General features: G+C 42.9%; 1 protein-coding gene across 1 annotated transcript in view; it reads right to left on the reverse strand.

The window, feature by feature from the left end:
• Nucleotides 1–14649: 14649 nt before the first annotated feature.
• slc30a6 (solute carrier family 30 member 6) overlaps nucleotides 14650–17452 on the reverse strand; it is a 43455-nt gene continuing 40652 nt past the window's right edge. Inside the window, exons 13-15 of the mRNA XM_076285437.1 lie at nucleotides 16901–16948; nucleotides 16692–16760; nucleotides 14650–15494 (exon numbers count right to left, since the gene is read on the reverse strand). Of these exons, the coding sequence (XP_076141552.1) occupies nucleotides 14871–15494; nucleotides 16692–16760; nucleotides 16901–16948 (741 nt within the window). The 3' untranslated portion in view covers nucleotides 14650–14870. The remainder of the gene's footprint in view (nucleotides 15495–16691; nucleotides 16761–16900; nucleotides 16949–17452) is intronic.

Below are 17452 nucleotides of genomic sequence, written 5' to 3' on the forward strand. Positions count from 1 at the left end.
CTGGCAGGAAGCATGCATAAGGATGTAGATCCAGGAGTGCACTAATATTTTGTTCGTAGTCCAGTTTGCAACAATTATTAGTTATTACTAAGTTGTAAACACTTCGGAAAAAAATATTTAAAACTGGATATACCAAAAAACGTTGATGTAATCGCTTCCTGCAAGGACTTTTACAGGCTTTTACCAAATCACGGAAGAAACGTTGACGCAGCGGTATAGTAGCAGATAATCAGGCAAGTCTTATTTAAATAAACTCCTGGTGCACTTACAAACTTTCTAATGCCTCGTTATTGGACTAAATGTCGTAGTTGTACTACTGCAGAAGTTTCGTACCATTCAGGGCATTATTAGTGGGGTAATTTACGAGATAAAAGTTGGTTCCATCATGACTGCAGAACGTCATTCGTTTCTGACGGCGCTACTCGACCAGGGCTCGACCAAGGGAAAAAAGGTTCTGGGAGGGTGTTTGGCTCGGGGTCATGGTGCAAAGAACCCTAGGGTAAAATTACTCCGAACCATCGCTTTAAGTTCTTTGTGCTGCTTAGCCTTCACATCTGTACACAACAATGACTACAAGACCCACAATTCCACATTCCATTCATTCTTGACTGTGCAGTTAGAGGAGCCGCTCTGTACTAATCATACCAAATGTTCTTTCGCACACAAACATCAACAGATGCCAGAGGGTACAATCTCACAGAAAATCCTCCGGGCTTATGCATGCATGTAAAGACATTATGTACACTCTGGTATAAAACCTCAGAGGTATTCAGTAGATGGCAGTTGACCTTTAGCACATACCACATAACCCTTTAAGAAATCTAGGCCAGAGAGTCCCAAAGCCAATATCCCTACTATTCACTCAGCGATGCCATCAGCTAGGTCATTAGGTTCAGGCTCGTCTCTCCTGCACTACACAAACATAAGGAGATGTCTTTCTGACCCATATGGTTCCAATTGTAAGGATGAGCTGGCATCTAATTTCAAACCGACTTCCTGTCCCTCTCTCTCTCCTCGCAGGTATATTTAACGACAACTTCAAACAGCAGAGCGGAATAAAAACCTTACTCGTGCAATCAACTTCCAAGAGACGAATTTGAAACATAATTCGAAACTCATTTCAAACTGCGATACCTCTGCTGCTCTGGGTTAGCTTTCCCAATGGCCACTGGATCCAAGCAAACATTTATCTGTGGATATGATTACACTGGGCATGATGAGCCTATTAGATCCATATACGGCGGGACAGACATAATGATCACAATGCTAGACCTCATTAAACATTCAGAATGAATTAGAGCGGTGCAAATAGAGAGAGATTTGGTTTCATCGTGTTTTTCACTGGCCAGTGTGTAAGCCACATAAACATGCCTGGCTACAGGGTCAGTCGCCAATAATGTGGTATCGTAAAGGATTTCTTATGTTATTTTCATCATAGGGCTCATAAACAGTAACCTGGTTAAAACCAGACTATCTCCCTGAAAGGAGATCTAGGTGGGCATGGCCAGGCTACATAAGCAGTAGCGGTTTTTAGAAATTCAAAGCAAATTTCATTGTGAATTTAAACACAATTCATAGTCAATCTAAAATGTTTAGCTATCGAATTACAAATCAAAGCTTTATTCAGACAAAGCTCTAGAGTCAGTCAACCCCTTACAACACTTGCCCACTCCAGGCATTAACTTACTAAATGCAGCAAAGCAACTGCAAAGGAATGTCATTGATCATTTCAACTGTTGGTTAAGCAGGCAGCCCTACTGTTGTATAATCAACCATCATTAATCTGCATTCATCTTTGCTTCTCAAGACATCTGCAACACATGGCAATCAGTGTTGCGTTATGCTACAGCTTCAATTACAGGCCGTGCCTTCAGGCAGACAAGCCTCGGGCTAAGCCTAATCACTACTCACAGACGGAGCCCGTCTGGATTATACACTGGAGCACATATACAAACTGGCACCATTTACTGTACAAGATTCTGGCAAAATGGTGAGCCAAAGGGAAAAGAACAGACCTACACTAAGAGACCAGACCATGGTGTAGAAAACAAACTGAAAATATGAGAGGTGTACCTGTTGTGGCATGTGACAGGAGAAGGGAGTAATGATAACTTGATGAGACGACGTGTGGGCATTCCCCACTGACCTGGCCTGTGTTTCCCGAAATGATGTTAAACAACCACCATGTTAACTGTTTAAAATTCTCTCTATCTCTCTCTCTTTTAACAGCAACATTAGTTCCGTGTTTTGAAGAAACACAGCCACGCTTGAGAAACGGGCACCAATGTGGCATCACCTGTCTGCCGTTGCCTCTCCACCAGCTGGCCCGAACACTGGCACAAGCTCATTAAAGCACTGGCTTCGCCAATGACAACAACAACAATGACAATTAACTGTTGAATGTCAATAATGGCTAACTGACTGTACCAAGAGGAAGTCCTAATAAACAGCTTTGCTGTGTGACTCACAAGTGACACAGTCACCATGCACGGAAAAGTAGCTACACCATCCATGCAGTGCACTGATGCACAGACCCCTACAACAGAATGATTGTGATGTCTCTTCAGTACGGACTGTCCTAATTGTTATCTATCTTTTATTAAGTCCTACTGAACAGTGGAGACTATAATTAGCCATAAATATATCCCCAGGAAACCTGAGATTACTTTAAGGTTTATAAGTTCAAATCCAATCTGTAAATTCACCAAATAAACTTGGGTGTTTTGTTCTGTAGCATTACAACATGGTGGCCAGGTTTCAAGCAAAGGACAATAATATACTGATTTGTTTAAAATGAATAAAACTGGTGCCATTGAAAGGAAACACACAGCCCATCTACAGCCACATTTGCATGCTTCATGTAGAGACTGTGCTATTTATAATGATACAACAAAATACATTTTGGCACTTGGTCTTTTTTACAAGCATTTTATCTTTACTGTGCTGTGTATTCTACCACCAGCTGTCTGATGGTAATTGGTTATTCAAACAATATTATAATCTAATACTACATCTGCTTATAGACCCTTTTAACAGCACAAACACACATAGATAGATAGATAGATAGATGGATAGATGGATAGATAGATAGATAGATACTTTATTGATCCCCAGGGGAAATTCAAGAATTCAAGAACACATGTGCGTTTCCAAGGTATTTCGAGTGGCACAGAAACCCAATGGTAACTTGGGGAAAAACAAAAATTAAGCTAAAGTATGATTAATCAAAGTATCTGCGTTGGTTTTGAATGTTTCAACCGGAAACCCTCTAGGAACAGATTGTTGAAGTTGAAAGTCAGATTGAAATCTCGAAAGGCATGGAATGGCACGGAAAAACATATACTGATAAACTGTACAAATCACTCTTCACAACTCATTTTCATTTAATTTAATTTTCATTAAATTTTAATTTTAATTTAATTTGGTCGCACACCACACCAAGACCAATGCCTGCACAGGCACCCGTATCACACATGCATGTATGCACACATGTAAGACACATGTGAAACACACTATGTTTCAAACACACACACACACACACACACACACACACAGGTATTATAACTGGGTTAAGTCTGTGATTGAGAACATTGTGAGCGGTCAGTCATCACTACATTGTTGCTTTAATCCTGCTTACAAATGAGGAACAGGATTTGAGGTGCCCTCCTGACATCAGGGACAGAAGGCACTCCACACATGGTCAATATGGAACAGTGTTTCAAGACACACACAGCGTATTAATATAAAACAAATACAAAGCATGCCTTTGGAATAACACACAATTCGGAGAAAGTAGAACAGTTTTAAGACCAGATTCCATACAAATACATAATAAAGAGATTTATTTTTTGTGAAGGAGGAACAAGCAAATAAAAATGGCTTAGGCATGCCAGACAAGCCACAAATTGCTGTTTAAATGCTTGTTCCAAATGTTGCTTTGTGTGTCTGATCCAGTATATAATTATAAGTGATAGATGCATGAATGCATTTTGCATTTAAAATGTCTGTTCTTAGTATTTTTAATGATAAATGCTTCTACGTTATTAACATAAAAAATATTATTTATCGCAATAATTTCACTTTGTGCTGTAATAATCACAGGTAGTATGAATACTTTATACGTCTGTGAACTCAGTGATTACCTCTGTATAAAGGCCCTTTGAAGATTGTCCAAATGTGGCAAGTTTGCGCGCTGCCAAGTTTCCTGAAAATTAAGGCAAGAGTGAGAAATTACTGAATTAAAATGGAAAACTATAGTACAATGATGAACTATGATACATTTATCATTTCTCGTATTGCACAACATGTTATGGTGCAGCCAAACAAGGATTCATTTAGCCATCAATTGCACAAAAACCTCCTCTAAATAAACTAATTGCATTACCCTCACAATCTACAAACTCATTCCTATCCACAATGCACTCTCTGGGCAACCTAAGGTGACTGGTGTTGCAGATTTCTTAGGGCTCTTATTGTCGGACAGATTTACCGCAGGCTGCAAATGTAGCTTGGTAACATTTCAAAGCACATCAATCCCCCCTGTGGGATTTGAAATTGAAATCACTGGACAGGAGTGACATTTAATACAAAAACAGCGGTCTCTACATGGAAAGTGGAGAAGCATTCATTTGCAAAACCCAAAGTCTCCTCACACCTTTAGGTCCACCAAGCTTAGGGGGGGGTCAATCTGCCTCCTCTGAGCCGGGCTAATGCAAAGCTTTTGTGTCCCAACATGACTTCCACAAACAAACAAACAGCCGCACGACTGACCACCAGGCCAGCCAACTCTGTGGTCTGAGATCCCGAACAACGACTCTCTGTAATCTCCAATCTCTAATTGATATTTAATCATACAAACACGGAGCACCCCAACCTGCCAGTAGGCAGAAATGCCCATCCCCCACCCCAACCACCATGCCCCGCCCCTGATGCCCAGTCACGTGGGACGCACGAGCACAGGACCTGATGTAACCCCTGCCAAAGCAATCAGTTGCAATCCAGGCTATTTACACAGCAGGAGAGTTACACCTCAACATAGAATCAGGGCAAGTGGATTGCACTTGGAGATCGAGACCCCTGATGTCAATCCTCAGAAAATCTTAGTGCTGCATAACAATCCAAAGACATCTGACCCTGGGAGGAGCCTAGGTCAATTGTCCCTGGAAGCATGAGTGAAATGCCATTACACTCCGAATGGATCAGAGAAGTCCATGGGCAATGTCACTGCCACTGCAATTCCTGGAAATTATTCCACCGATACTAAATAAGACCATTCTCCATGTGTATCAATGCTGTTGTTGAACTTCATCACCATCACCACGTTATTTACATTTAAAATAAAAGCATGCAATGTAGAAAACCTGGCAAACATACACAGTATAAACTACAATTGTTGTATATGTAAATAATATTACGAAATGGAGGCTACTGTAGTTTTTGTGATATTATTTAAGAAAGGCTTACAGAAACAGGGAAATTCAGATCGGTTTCTCTTTTTAATTTCAAATTAGATTTAATGCACTCATTGCATTGTGCGGTATACTGTATAATCATGACCTGACTGCCAATTAATAAAGCAGCACTTTCGAAACATGCTGTTGTGAATTTATCTGAGAATGTTGGAACGTTGGAGATGTCACAATTAGCGGTCTGGCTGAACCACAACTCAGGCGTGACATGATTTTTCACATTCTCCAAAACCATTCACACACACAAACACATGTGTGTGTGTGTGTGTATATATGTATATGTGTGTGTGTGTGTATGTGTGTGTGTGTATATGTATATATGTGTGTATATGTATATATGTGTGTGTGTGTGTGTGTATATGTATATATGTGTGTTTGTGTGTGTATATATGTATGTGTGTGTGTGTGTGTGTATGTCTGTGTGTGTGTATATGTGTGAGTGTGTCTATGTGTGTTTGTATATGTGTGTGTGTGTCTATGTGTGTGTGTATATGTGTGTGTATGTGTGTATATGTGTGAATGTGTCTATGTGAGTGTATGTGTGTGTGTGTGTGTATGTGTGTGTGTGTGTATATGTGTGTATATGTATATGTATATGTGTGTGTGTGTGTGTGTGTGTGTGTGTGTGTGTGAGGGGGGGGGGGGTTCTCTCTCTAGCACTGGCTGACCTAGTGGCCTGGAGGCTCCAGGATGACACAGAGCGTGAGGCTCAGCCAAGCACTCAGGCAGAAACAGAGGGGGCCAAGCGCCGTCGCCACAGCAGCAGCAGCAGCCAGCACCGCTTGTGTGCTGTACAGGAACAGAGCAAAAGAGCCACACACGCTCTTGCATTTCCTGTCTTTCTCATTCATTCTTTCTGAATCATGAATCATGACTCAGAGAGAAAGAGAGGAGGCTGTTACATTGGGGCGTCCTGAGACACATGAGGCGACGTCAGTCTTACGCACTGCCCTGGTCGTCTGACGCTTGGGGGGGGGTATACACAGGAGGTCATTCTCAAAGGCTCCACGCAATCAACAGTGGACAAAAAGGGGGCTACTTCTGCAGCAGTTAGGGCTCTTTTGTCTGGCTGTCGCCCCGTGCACCAGTAATGCTGTTTCCACACTGCATGTGACCTAATGCAGCCTTCAGAGCTGCACGTCAGCTCCTTTCATACTCAAGCGCACTGACCCCCTGCGGGTGCACAAAAGGAGTTAGAAAAACAGTACGCAGCGGTCTAATTGAGGGGGATTGTCCTTCCAAAATGTCCAGACAGAAGCCAAGAGGCGGCGTCTAAGCGGCATACCGTTACAGATGTGCCGTGCTTAATGTCTGGACAGCATGCGCAGTTTGTATTTATAGCCCGGCCAACTTTGCCAGCGCTGATTCCCACATTATGTAATGTTTACTACTCAGAAGGAAAGCACAGCTTAAATGTGCGCTTTGTGTCTCACCCCGATCTGTCTGCACACAAGCAAGCACATCCTGCTCACCAGCGTCGCCCCCGCAGACCCGCACACGGACGCACACAAGAGAGAGAGCGAACCGCGGGACATCCCATAAACACACACGCTCTTCGCCCGCCAATCGCTACACTCTCGTCTCCACGTCAACACTCGCCGGCTCAACTGATGATAATCTAAGCTTGTGGGCATACTACAAGAGAAGTCCATAAGGAAAACACGGACACAGAAATAATGAAAGCAAGAAAGGAAGACGGACAGAAAGCAATGTAATAAGAAATGAAGAAAATAAGATAATAAAGAAAGGAAGAAAGCAATAAAATAAGGAAGAAAATAAGATCTCAAAAAAGAAAGACTGGAAGAAATAAAATAATGGAGGAAGAAAATAAGATCTTAAAAGAAAGGAAGCAGTAAAAGTAATGAAGGAAGAAAATAAGATATTAAAGAAAGACAGACATAAAAGAGTGTGGTGTGTGGCAACAATCATGTGCGGAGTGAATTGGATGAGTTCAGGGCCTGCACCCGAGGGTGAGTGAGAGCGTGGCATGGCGCCGGATTCCTCCCAGGCCTCCTTTCTGCTCTGCTGCGCCACTGCTCCTGACCTGAACTTGCCCAACAGATCATTAACAGCAGAGAGGAGACACTCTGTCTCTGGGTACTGGGGGGGGGGGGGGGGGGCTGGAGGGGTGAAGGAGATTTTGTGTGTCTTGAGGGAGAGAAAGGGGGGGGGGTGGAGGTGGAGGTGCAACCAGGCCAGGCAAGGCAAGGCATGAAGGGTGCATTCCTCCCTCGGCGCTGGGGGCTTTTAGTGCCCTGGAGCTGTTCAGGTTGAGAGAGGAGAGGGACCCCCCACCCCCTTACACACTTTCCCAAGCCAGTGACTCATCAGGCCACACCGGCAACCATCAAGCAAACATTCCTCCGGCTGACTAGGGGTGCTGTTAGCGCTGTGCCGCGCCTCAGAGGCAGGGGGTGATGTCAAAGGAACCTTTTGACTCGCCCTCATCCATTTACCCAGTTCTCTTCTCCCACGGGGAGCCCGGATTACGTTTCCCTGGTATCGGATTCAGGCGGAGCACGGTCAATGTACCAGAAACACACCCACATTTCCATGACATCCTGCTGACAGGCTCAGGAGGCTTGGAAAAATGTCCCGTCGCCTAAAAACATGCAGCTAGACACACTTTTAAAAGAACAATATCACAGAGAGAGAGAATGAGAGAAGCATTAACGTTGAGGCCCGCTTGGCAAATTAGTCGCCCGTAGAATGTTCTCATGTTAAACATCTTCAGGGCACAAAGAGAGAATAACAGTGATCAAACATGTGTGTGTGACACACGGTAGATTTAGACGTGAGGTGAAGCTAAGGTGAACTGGTAAACGCTCAACACTGCTGTGAAGTGCTGATGTTAAACTCTCATGCATGGAATCCTGCCAAAGAGCTTGACTATGTAAACATTTAATTTGATTAACCACTACAGACCTCATGGGGATTTATTGGTGAAAGCTAACACAGGGCTGCTGATATTTAAAAGCTACTATGAGAAACATGTTAGTCTAGTCAGCACTTGAACAGACTAAGAAACAAACCTAGTCTACGTTTAGTCTCTCTCTCTTTGGCAGGCCCATCACCAGTCATTTCATTTTTAAAAGATATCTAACTGACCAATTCCCAGATTTTGAGTTGTCTAGTTGGCTAAAAGCAGATATTTTCTATTGCAACTCACCTCTGCTTTTTCATCTAAACTGGAGAAGTAAGTCTGGGTTTAATATCAAGGGAACACACACTGTTTAAGGTAGTTTATGTAGCTGATGAATGAATGCATTGTGAATAGAAACAACCTTTTAAAAATGAATAACTCTACAATGCTACATTGACTTTATTAGTAGGCCCACCCAGGCATAAATAAGGCAAAAGAAACACTGTTACTTTAATGCAAAGTCTACTTTGAAAACAGTGCTCAACACCGTAATAATTATTTTGAGAAACTTCCCTCTAGTAATAACATCCTATAAATCAGAGGCTAATGAGAAAAAGACCATCAAATCACCTGTATTCAGAACACTAGCAGCAAGCTTCAAGTACACGCTTGTTCTCCAACAGTAAATGCAAGCATTATGCATAAGAAGGGCAGCGTAACCTGTTCTGTGGAGAATGTTCCTAGGTGCGCTTTCAAGCTTACTTTCATTTCATGAAATGTGACAGCTTGGCTTTCCTTTGCATCTCAGAGGCTTCTGTCGGCTCTTGCACCAGCTGTGCCCCTTTTAACACCCCACCATGAGCTCCCATCAGCATTAGTTAAATCAGAGGGCATCGGACTGCAGGCATTTCAGGCAGGCACATACCACAGTACCCACGCAATGATGCTCGGCTTGTTTTTATAACAAATCAACAAGTGTAAAAACAATAACAGTGGCATTCATCTGCAGGCTCTAACATAAGCTGGCAGATAGATCCTGTCAAAACACATAAGGAGGATGAAAGGGGCAGGAGCATCTTCAGTCACCACGGTGACAGAGTACAGACAAGGAAATTCTAGGTAGGTTATTTTTTTTTATACTATGGCCAATTTTAGGATTATGACATTACACATCCAATATGATGGGGTCAGAGTAGAGAATCAAAATGAGTGATTATATCCATGGATCATCACAATCCAAGCTTTTAGAAAATAGTGGCAAGGAGCCTATATAGTGCTTGATGAGTGGCGCATTAATTCATCTGAATAATACAAACATAAAACATTCCTCCAATGCAGACAACAACAGACATGCCAAGATTCTGTCACACAGAGTTAGGCCAACTTTCGCTACTGAAACAGAAACGTGGACAGCCCGAGGCCTGGGAAGAGTGCAATAATTCTTACTCTCGAGCACTGACAGTTTTCAAAGCACATACTTGTATCTCCTCTCCTCTGTTGTCAAAGCATGAAGATCTAAGTGTCAAGGCACATTTAAAGCCTTATAAACAAACAAGGGCAAGGCTATTTGTCGTGCCTTGGTTTGTGCCACAATGATGCCTCTATTTGCTTAGAGGCTTCTGCTGACAGTTGTTCTGCAACCAGTGGCCCCCACCACTACCCACCCACCCATCTTAAGCTAGGCCTACTAATGAGGCCTTAACAGAGGATGGGAACTAGGCATATCTCCAGATAAGAGATAAAATGGATTCAAATAATCTTTTGAAGTAGGTATAAGTATAAGAAACAAAATCCCAGTTGATCTTTCACAGCGCATCTTACCAAAGTCTGGTGGCGCTGTTAAGAATAGCGTTTATTTGGCTCAAAAGTAAAGCCAAGAAATGTTGGTAACTTTAAAGATTTTATATGAAGGTTGTAAAGTTCAATGCAGCACTGACTGCAGGGGTGGAGTATAAAAAAGCTACCATGAAGTCGGACACTGTCTACTTCCCATAGGCTAGCGCAGGGGCGCCTGCAGGAATTAATACTATGGTACGCACACCCATCCCCCCCCCCGTGAACAATATTTGTCCGTTTTAGGTCCGTGCATTGGTCAGTCAGCAAAAAAGTAGCCTACATAGCATAACAACATCCACATGCTTTAGTTTTGTTCTAGCGTAACGTGACGCCTGACAAGCACACCAATTGCCTACCTTGTTCTTGTCCATCTGGAATAACTCCTAGCGTTCCTGCCTCCATCCATTCTATTTTCGTTGTTTAAAACTTGTGATATCCATGATGAGTATTGAGTTCATGAATTAGCTCAACATTGTGTGCTGATAACCATATATAGATAGCCGAGTAAAAGAAAACAACAAGTAGCCTATTGCGTGCCTGCATGCGTATTCTCGCTCCTGCTCAAACAAAATGTGTGCATGTTAATTTTGATAACGTGTTCACTAACTTTACGTAATAGAAAATGATAAATAGCCTGATGGCATGCAGCTAATGGGATACTGTGCATAGTTGGGAAGGTATGGTAGGCCAATTTGGTGTGAATACACACACACACAAGGGAAATTTTCTCTCGCTGTTGAGTAGCCTGATGGTACGCACAGTGCGTACGGACGTACACCTGCAGGCGCGCCTGGGCTAGCGTCTGTGAAAACAATGGCCGATTTCACACTGTTTGCTTACTTTGCTGTTGACAAAACCGAAGCGATGGAAATACCCATTATTTTTCAAGGGTGCTGATATGAAATGCTTGAGCACCCCTAAAATAGCCTAAAACTGCAACCTTATATGAGATAATGGATCTGAAATTCTTAGAATAAAACCATAGCACACATGCATCAGTGAAGCCTGAGGCCCAGTTAGGGCAAAATTCTGTAGGTACAGAGGTGGTTCCATATTGGTACATCCAGAGGAAAGCAGAGGAAACCTCTCCAGAGGAAAGCCAACTGCAGGTCAGAGCTTACAAGCTGGTCTTAAGGTCATGTGACATGGTGACAATGATGTCCTGCTGCTCTGGGGAAAATCAAACAACATTTCTAAAGGCCACCTTACACCAAACAACTTTGAAAAGATTTGGGAAAGATTCTTGAAAGATTGTAGTCTTTTAACTAATGTCCCCTATTCAAGCTTTACTCAAAAGACCAAAGTCCAATCTTACCAAAGTTGTTTGGTGTAAGGAGGCCATAACCAGCATGCATGTTCAACCCATCATGCATTACTTTCTGACCGATCTGCGTAGCCCTGCATGAAGTCGATAGAGCTATTATCAGTCCTGACTGAATTACATTCGAGAGCAAGTTTGTTCAGCTTTTCCATATTTTTGTATTTTTTTTTTATTTATTTGCCTTAAGTCAAACGCCTTTCTGACCTGTTTAAAACACGCTCATAATAGCCATTTGTGGGGGCTCTATATCTTGATATTTTTTTTTTCGAGAAATAGTCTAGGCTAGCCTACTGCCAAAAAAAATATTTCTGGCTTACAATAATTAGTTTAGGCTATAATAATTAAGACAAGCCGTTCGTTTTGATCTGCATGTCCTATGTTCATTGACAGAGTTTCCGTCGAAGGCAAACTATAAAAATCTAGAATACCTATAATTGGCACTAATCTATAATTAATTTGAGAACATTTTTAATTTTTATTTTAACCCTATTCAAAGCCTTCACGCGTGAAAGGGTGCATTTCCGGTCATTGCCTTTAAGCTAATGAGGCTTTGCTTGAAATGTCAACATTTTAACTGTGGAGTGTTCTAGAGCAGTGTTTCTCAAAGTGTGGTCCGGGGACCACTGGTGGTCCGCGAGCAGACGTGGTAAAAAACAATATAGATGAGTTGTTTGCAATGTTGAACCAACTTCCAAACAGTTCTGCAACACTGCCTATGTAAGCTATGCCAATTTAAATCATATGAATCCTCTAAAACAACAAGCAAGGTGCAAAGACAATTAGCAAGGTGGTTCAGTGAGTAGGCCTATTGTGTCTATTAGCTAGGTGGTCCATGAGGTTTTTTTTACTGGTTAAGTGGTCCTTGGTCTAAAAAAGTTTGAGAAACACTGTTCTAGAGTCCTCGTGTTTAGGGAACAGGAGTAGTTTGCATTGTAAATTTCTGCAAGCTATTTTAAATGTTTCTCACCAACTTATCCACTTACTTGGCTTTGGTCAGAATGACGGGCGTCACACATCTCGAGAACATTGTGCCAGTTTTCTGAGTGTAGGCCGCACGCCCCTGCGCGAAATGCAACGCATCCTACTGGGCAAGTCAGAATGATTTTCGTTCATAAGGCAAAGCTTCATCAAAAACAAAGGAACGTATCGAAACACACATTCCATTTTAATCGAAAATACTGAATATATTTGCAATATGTTATTTTTCAAAATGAATTAGCACGTTCCCCTAATTTTCACGAGTAGGTAGGCTACTCTAGGCTACAAAAATAAAGTGCGTATCTTCGCTTTTGATAGTTCGAGTTCTACGTTGTTTTCCTTTTAATGCCATATAGAAATTGTACAAATTAAGCAACAAACACTCAAGGTTAGGTGTTACTTTCACATCACCTACTACAGCACTTGTTGCCTGACTCTATGACCAGACCAGCTCTTCAGGATGTTCTTCGAGATAAAGCACTCCCTCTCGTGTTCTACAGCATTAGTGCTGAGCGGGTGACTTTTGAAAAGGCATTTCATTCATAACCACAGGCAGAGGCGGACATCCCGGCTTCAGAAAGTAAAAGTCCTGACAAGTATTTTATCCAACCATTTAGTAAACCAGCTCATCCTAATTAGCAGCCAGGTAGATCAGATAATTAGTCATAGCCTAGCCTATCACCTGTGTTAAATGCGCAGGTAGAAAGAATATGGCATGACTTTCTGGAACCGGGATGTCAGCCTCTTGCCTTCATTGGCTAACATAAAAACGTATTTTTCGATGGAAAATCATAATCTGAACTACCAAAATGCCTTATAATTATACCCAAATAAATAAATAAAGCTCTGGGAAAAAAATAAGAGACCACTGCACATTTTGTTTTTTCTGATGTCATTGGATGACAGCCCAGTGGTCTCATATTTTTTCCAGAGCTGTACATTTAAAAAGTCATGTCTTACCCCATCCCTTAAGTGTTAAACATCAGATAGAGGCTCAGGATTACATCAATTACTTATAGTACACCACATTAATAGCCTGGAAAATCCAGACCTGGTAATCTAGAAAGATTAAGGGTCTGGCCACGAACAATGTAATGGCCCAACTCGAGGGGCGGGAACAAGCATGCATTTAAAAATCTCACTGCACGCAATTGGATAACACTAGACCATATTTACACTGCGACCAATGTGTACTGTCCTCCAACGTTGCAGCGCTGTGTTCATCAGTTTAGCTGGTTCCCGGGATATCGGGATAAAAGTAACGTGCATCATTGCTCATTGCCAGAGTGTCTCGCAGAGACAATTCCATTGTGCTCTCGCGAGAACTCTGGATTTCCAGGGTACCACATTAGTAGATTTAAATGAGTATGCGACAGTGTAAATGAACAGTGCAATTCATTTTTTATTATTATTATCTAAATGACTCTCTGATACACAACATCCTTTCCTTTGCATCAGCACTTCCATACACAGGTGAAATCTCAAGTGAACAGAAATTCACTCAACATAATCGTTTGACACCGATCCAAACAAGGCAGCTTGGGAGAGCACATTAGTGGTCCATAACAAATCCTTTCGAGAAACACCACACCACTACTTGTGGGTAGGCCTCGATCCCACAATGAACAGTGGGAATTACCATCTCATTTCAAAGCTGTGTTGACCACAACCCCCTGAATGCTCACTGGCCCATGATGGACTATTGCACACTTGACTAAGGATGGAAAGGTTGCAGGGCGCTTGGATGAGTATTTGTTTTAATTGCAATGTCTGCATGGTTTACAGTAGTCTGTATCAGTCATATGATGAGGACATACAAATCCTCTTAAGATATGCTTTGGTACAATGCCCTGCACCATTAGATTGGGTGGTCGGACCTCTTCAGAAACACAACCATTTATTTGGTACGGTATTATGGGGTCACATATTAGACTTTTTTTTTTGTCAGGAGGTCATCTTTGCCTCTTATAATAGCAGCACTCAGACCACGATCTGTTGAGCTCACATAGTCTAGTAGTCTAGTGCATAGCCACTGACCCAAGAACAATTGTGGTGATACAAACGTTTGAGTCCCATGAGCACAAAAGTAGATTACCTCTTTAAAATACAAGTTTGATACAAAAAAAGCACACCCACAAAACAATCCTTTTATCCCAAACAAATGTGAAATATCACATTCCATATTCATCTCTCCAATCGTTCTGTGATTTATTTTATTACAGTACAAAAAAAAACAATAGTTAGAAAATCCATTAAGTGTGGAAGTCTTGGTCCCATCATAATAAATACCATAATATATCCTCTCTGAGCGTGAACCTGATGAATCTCAGGTGATTTCCGAAACCTTGGCGTCCCCCGCCTATCGCTGATGCAACCCCACCAGTCCCCTCCCACTGCAGCTTGGTCAAGGCTTGTACTGGTTCATCTGTGAGGGGAGCAGGTTGCTACCGTATCTGTTTGGTGGCGCGCCACCGTAAGAAGTCCTGAAGCCTTGCGCCGAAGGCCCGCCCCTGGCACCTGCACCAAGTCCCATCCCCATCCCCCCACCACCACCACCGGGCGGCATGAAGCCCTGGCTTAGCATGCCGGCGTAGGGGGAGGCCCCGTAGGTCAGGCCCATGCCGTAGGGCCTCTGGGGCTGTGCGTTGGGCAGCACCACCGGCTGAATGTTCTTCCCCGGCGTGTTGAAGGAGAACTCTGGGGGCGGCAGGGCGGGCTTGGACGGGGTAGAGGTGAGAGGGTCCATGTCCAGGGGCTTGCTGGAGTGGGAGTGACCGTGACCGTGACCGTGGGAGTGACCGTGTCCGTGGGACGGGAAGCCCTGCAGGCCCCCGTAGTCGGAGGGGCTGCCGAGAGTGGCGGCGGTGGCGGCGGGGAGGGGCCCCGTCACCAGGGACGGCCGGATCCAGTCATCCTTAAAAATCTGAACTGTCAGCGTGGAGACCAGCGTGTGCAGGCGGTTGGTCACGTGCGCCAGCACCATCTGCTCGTTGGCATCGCGGCGGATGCGAACATGGACCGAACCGGCCTAGAAAGAGAGAGAGAGAGGCAGAAAAAAAGAGAGAGAAAGGTAGGCAGATAGACATGGTGAGGGGAGGAAAGTAGAAGCATGTGACAAGTTTGATCAACACCTCGGTCTACTTCGTTAACAACATCCTGCCTCTCTACACAATTACTATGGACAGTGGAGCAAAACAAACCAAACAAAAAAAAGGAAAACAAAAACAATGAAAGTGGGCCAAGTTCATTTCAGGGCATTTAATTATGAGCATGCAAAAAAACAAAAAGTTGAAACTAGGACATTGAATTGCTGAAGTTGACTGGAAAGCTCAGCAGCAGCTGATTCCAGCCGGGAAAAGCTCAGCTAACTGGAAGTGAGAGGAGAAACCATATGTTACAGGCCACAGAGGCTTTCGTGGAATGCCTCACTAGTTCCGCTACTAACGCTATTGAAGAGGTGAATCGTATCAGACTTAGCCGACTTCATTTACTAATACACTACTGTTTGTTTTAAAGGCTTTTTTTTTTGGCTACTAAACTTTCAAATGCCTGAACGTCCTTGGAGGAACAGTAGTTCTACGAGTAGGTGATGAGTGTACATTTCCATGCATTTATTCATTTAGCAGAAGCTTATAAAAATGTATCTTACAAAGATGAGGAATAACATTCAAGCTACAGAGCAGAGTAGATCTTAGGTAGGAATTAATACTACATTTATCATTACCAAAGGATGAGATTGCAGATGCTATAAGTACTAGTCAATTACCAAAGGATGTGATTGCAGATGCTATAAGTACTAGTCAATTACCAAAGGGTGAGATTGCAGATGCTATAAGTACTAGTCAATTACCAAAGGGTGAGATTGCAGATGCTATAAGTACTAGTCAATTACCAAAGGGTGAGATTGCAGATGCTATAAGTACTAGTCAATTACCAAAGGATGAGATTGCAGATGCTATAAGTACTAGTCAATTACCAAAGGATGTGATTGCAGATGCTATAAGTACTAGTCAATTACCAAAGGGTGAGATTGCAGATGCTATAAGTACTAGTCAATTACCAAAGGGTGAGATTGCAGATGCTATAAGTACTAGTCAATTACCAAAGGGTGAGATTGCAGATGCTATAAGTACTAGTCAAAGTGTAGTAGAAGGAGAAAATAGTAGAAGGAGAAAATGGTAGAAGTGGGTAGAGGAGGACAGAGAGGGAAGTGCTGTTAACATACCAGAGAGCCAAAGCCAATGCTCCAGAAGTGTTCATTCCGCACCTCCAGGACTCCATCTAAAGTGGACACCTGCGAAGATAGATCCAACATCTAAGATCCTCACAGCTGATCGCACAAAGATAGCCTAACTATGCAACATTTCAAACCAATTTCTTTCAGTAACTTGCCATGCATGGAGAGGGATACTGACAGTAAAGACAGCAACTCACCTCACGGAGCAGTTTGTCCAGCTGCCCTATGACATGAGAGGGAGTAGTCTGCAGGGACGAGAAAGTAAATGATCACCGATCTGCAAGCACTCCACACCAGTAACACCGGTACCAACAAGTACCAACAATACATACACAAAGTATGCTTCAACATCGAGTCCACAGCATTAGCTGATGGTCTATGTTTATGGTTCTTTGCAGACGCTTTTATCCAAAGCGACTTACAATGACATAAATAACCATTACAATAACATTAAAATAAACAGTTTAAAGCAGTGGTCCCCAAACTACGGCCCGCCACCTCATTTTCTGTGGCCCCCCAAAACATGTCCGTAGTATATAGCATCCGGCCTGCACGGGAGTACAACATCGTCAAACTAAAACCTCCGCAATTTCCCCCATTCATTTTCTATGGCGAGTCTTAACAGTACACATGTACAGTACTCTTTTTGTCCACCGGTGGTTGTTTTGGCGCTGTTTTGCATTTGCCATCGAAAACGGAATGAAATGTAGGCCTACCTGCAAACAATGTAAGAGGCCTATGCTGACTGC

Source organism: Alosa pseudoharengus, unplaced genomic scaffold, assembly GCF_046254945.1.
Source record: "Alosa pseudoharengus isolate Yale_2024_CS ecotype anadromous, Long Island Sound unplaced genomic scaffold, YU_APseudo_1.1 YU_APseudo_1.1_scf_15, whole genome shotgun sequence".
NCBI classification, from domain to species: Eukaryota; Metazoa; Chordata; class Actinopteri; order Clupeiformes; family Clupeidae; genus Alosa; species Alosa pseudoharengus.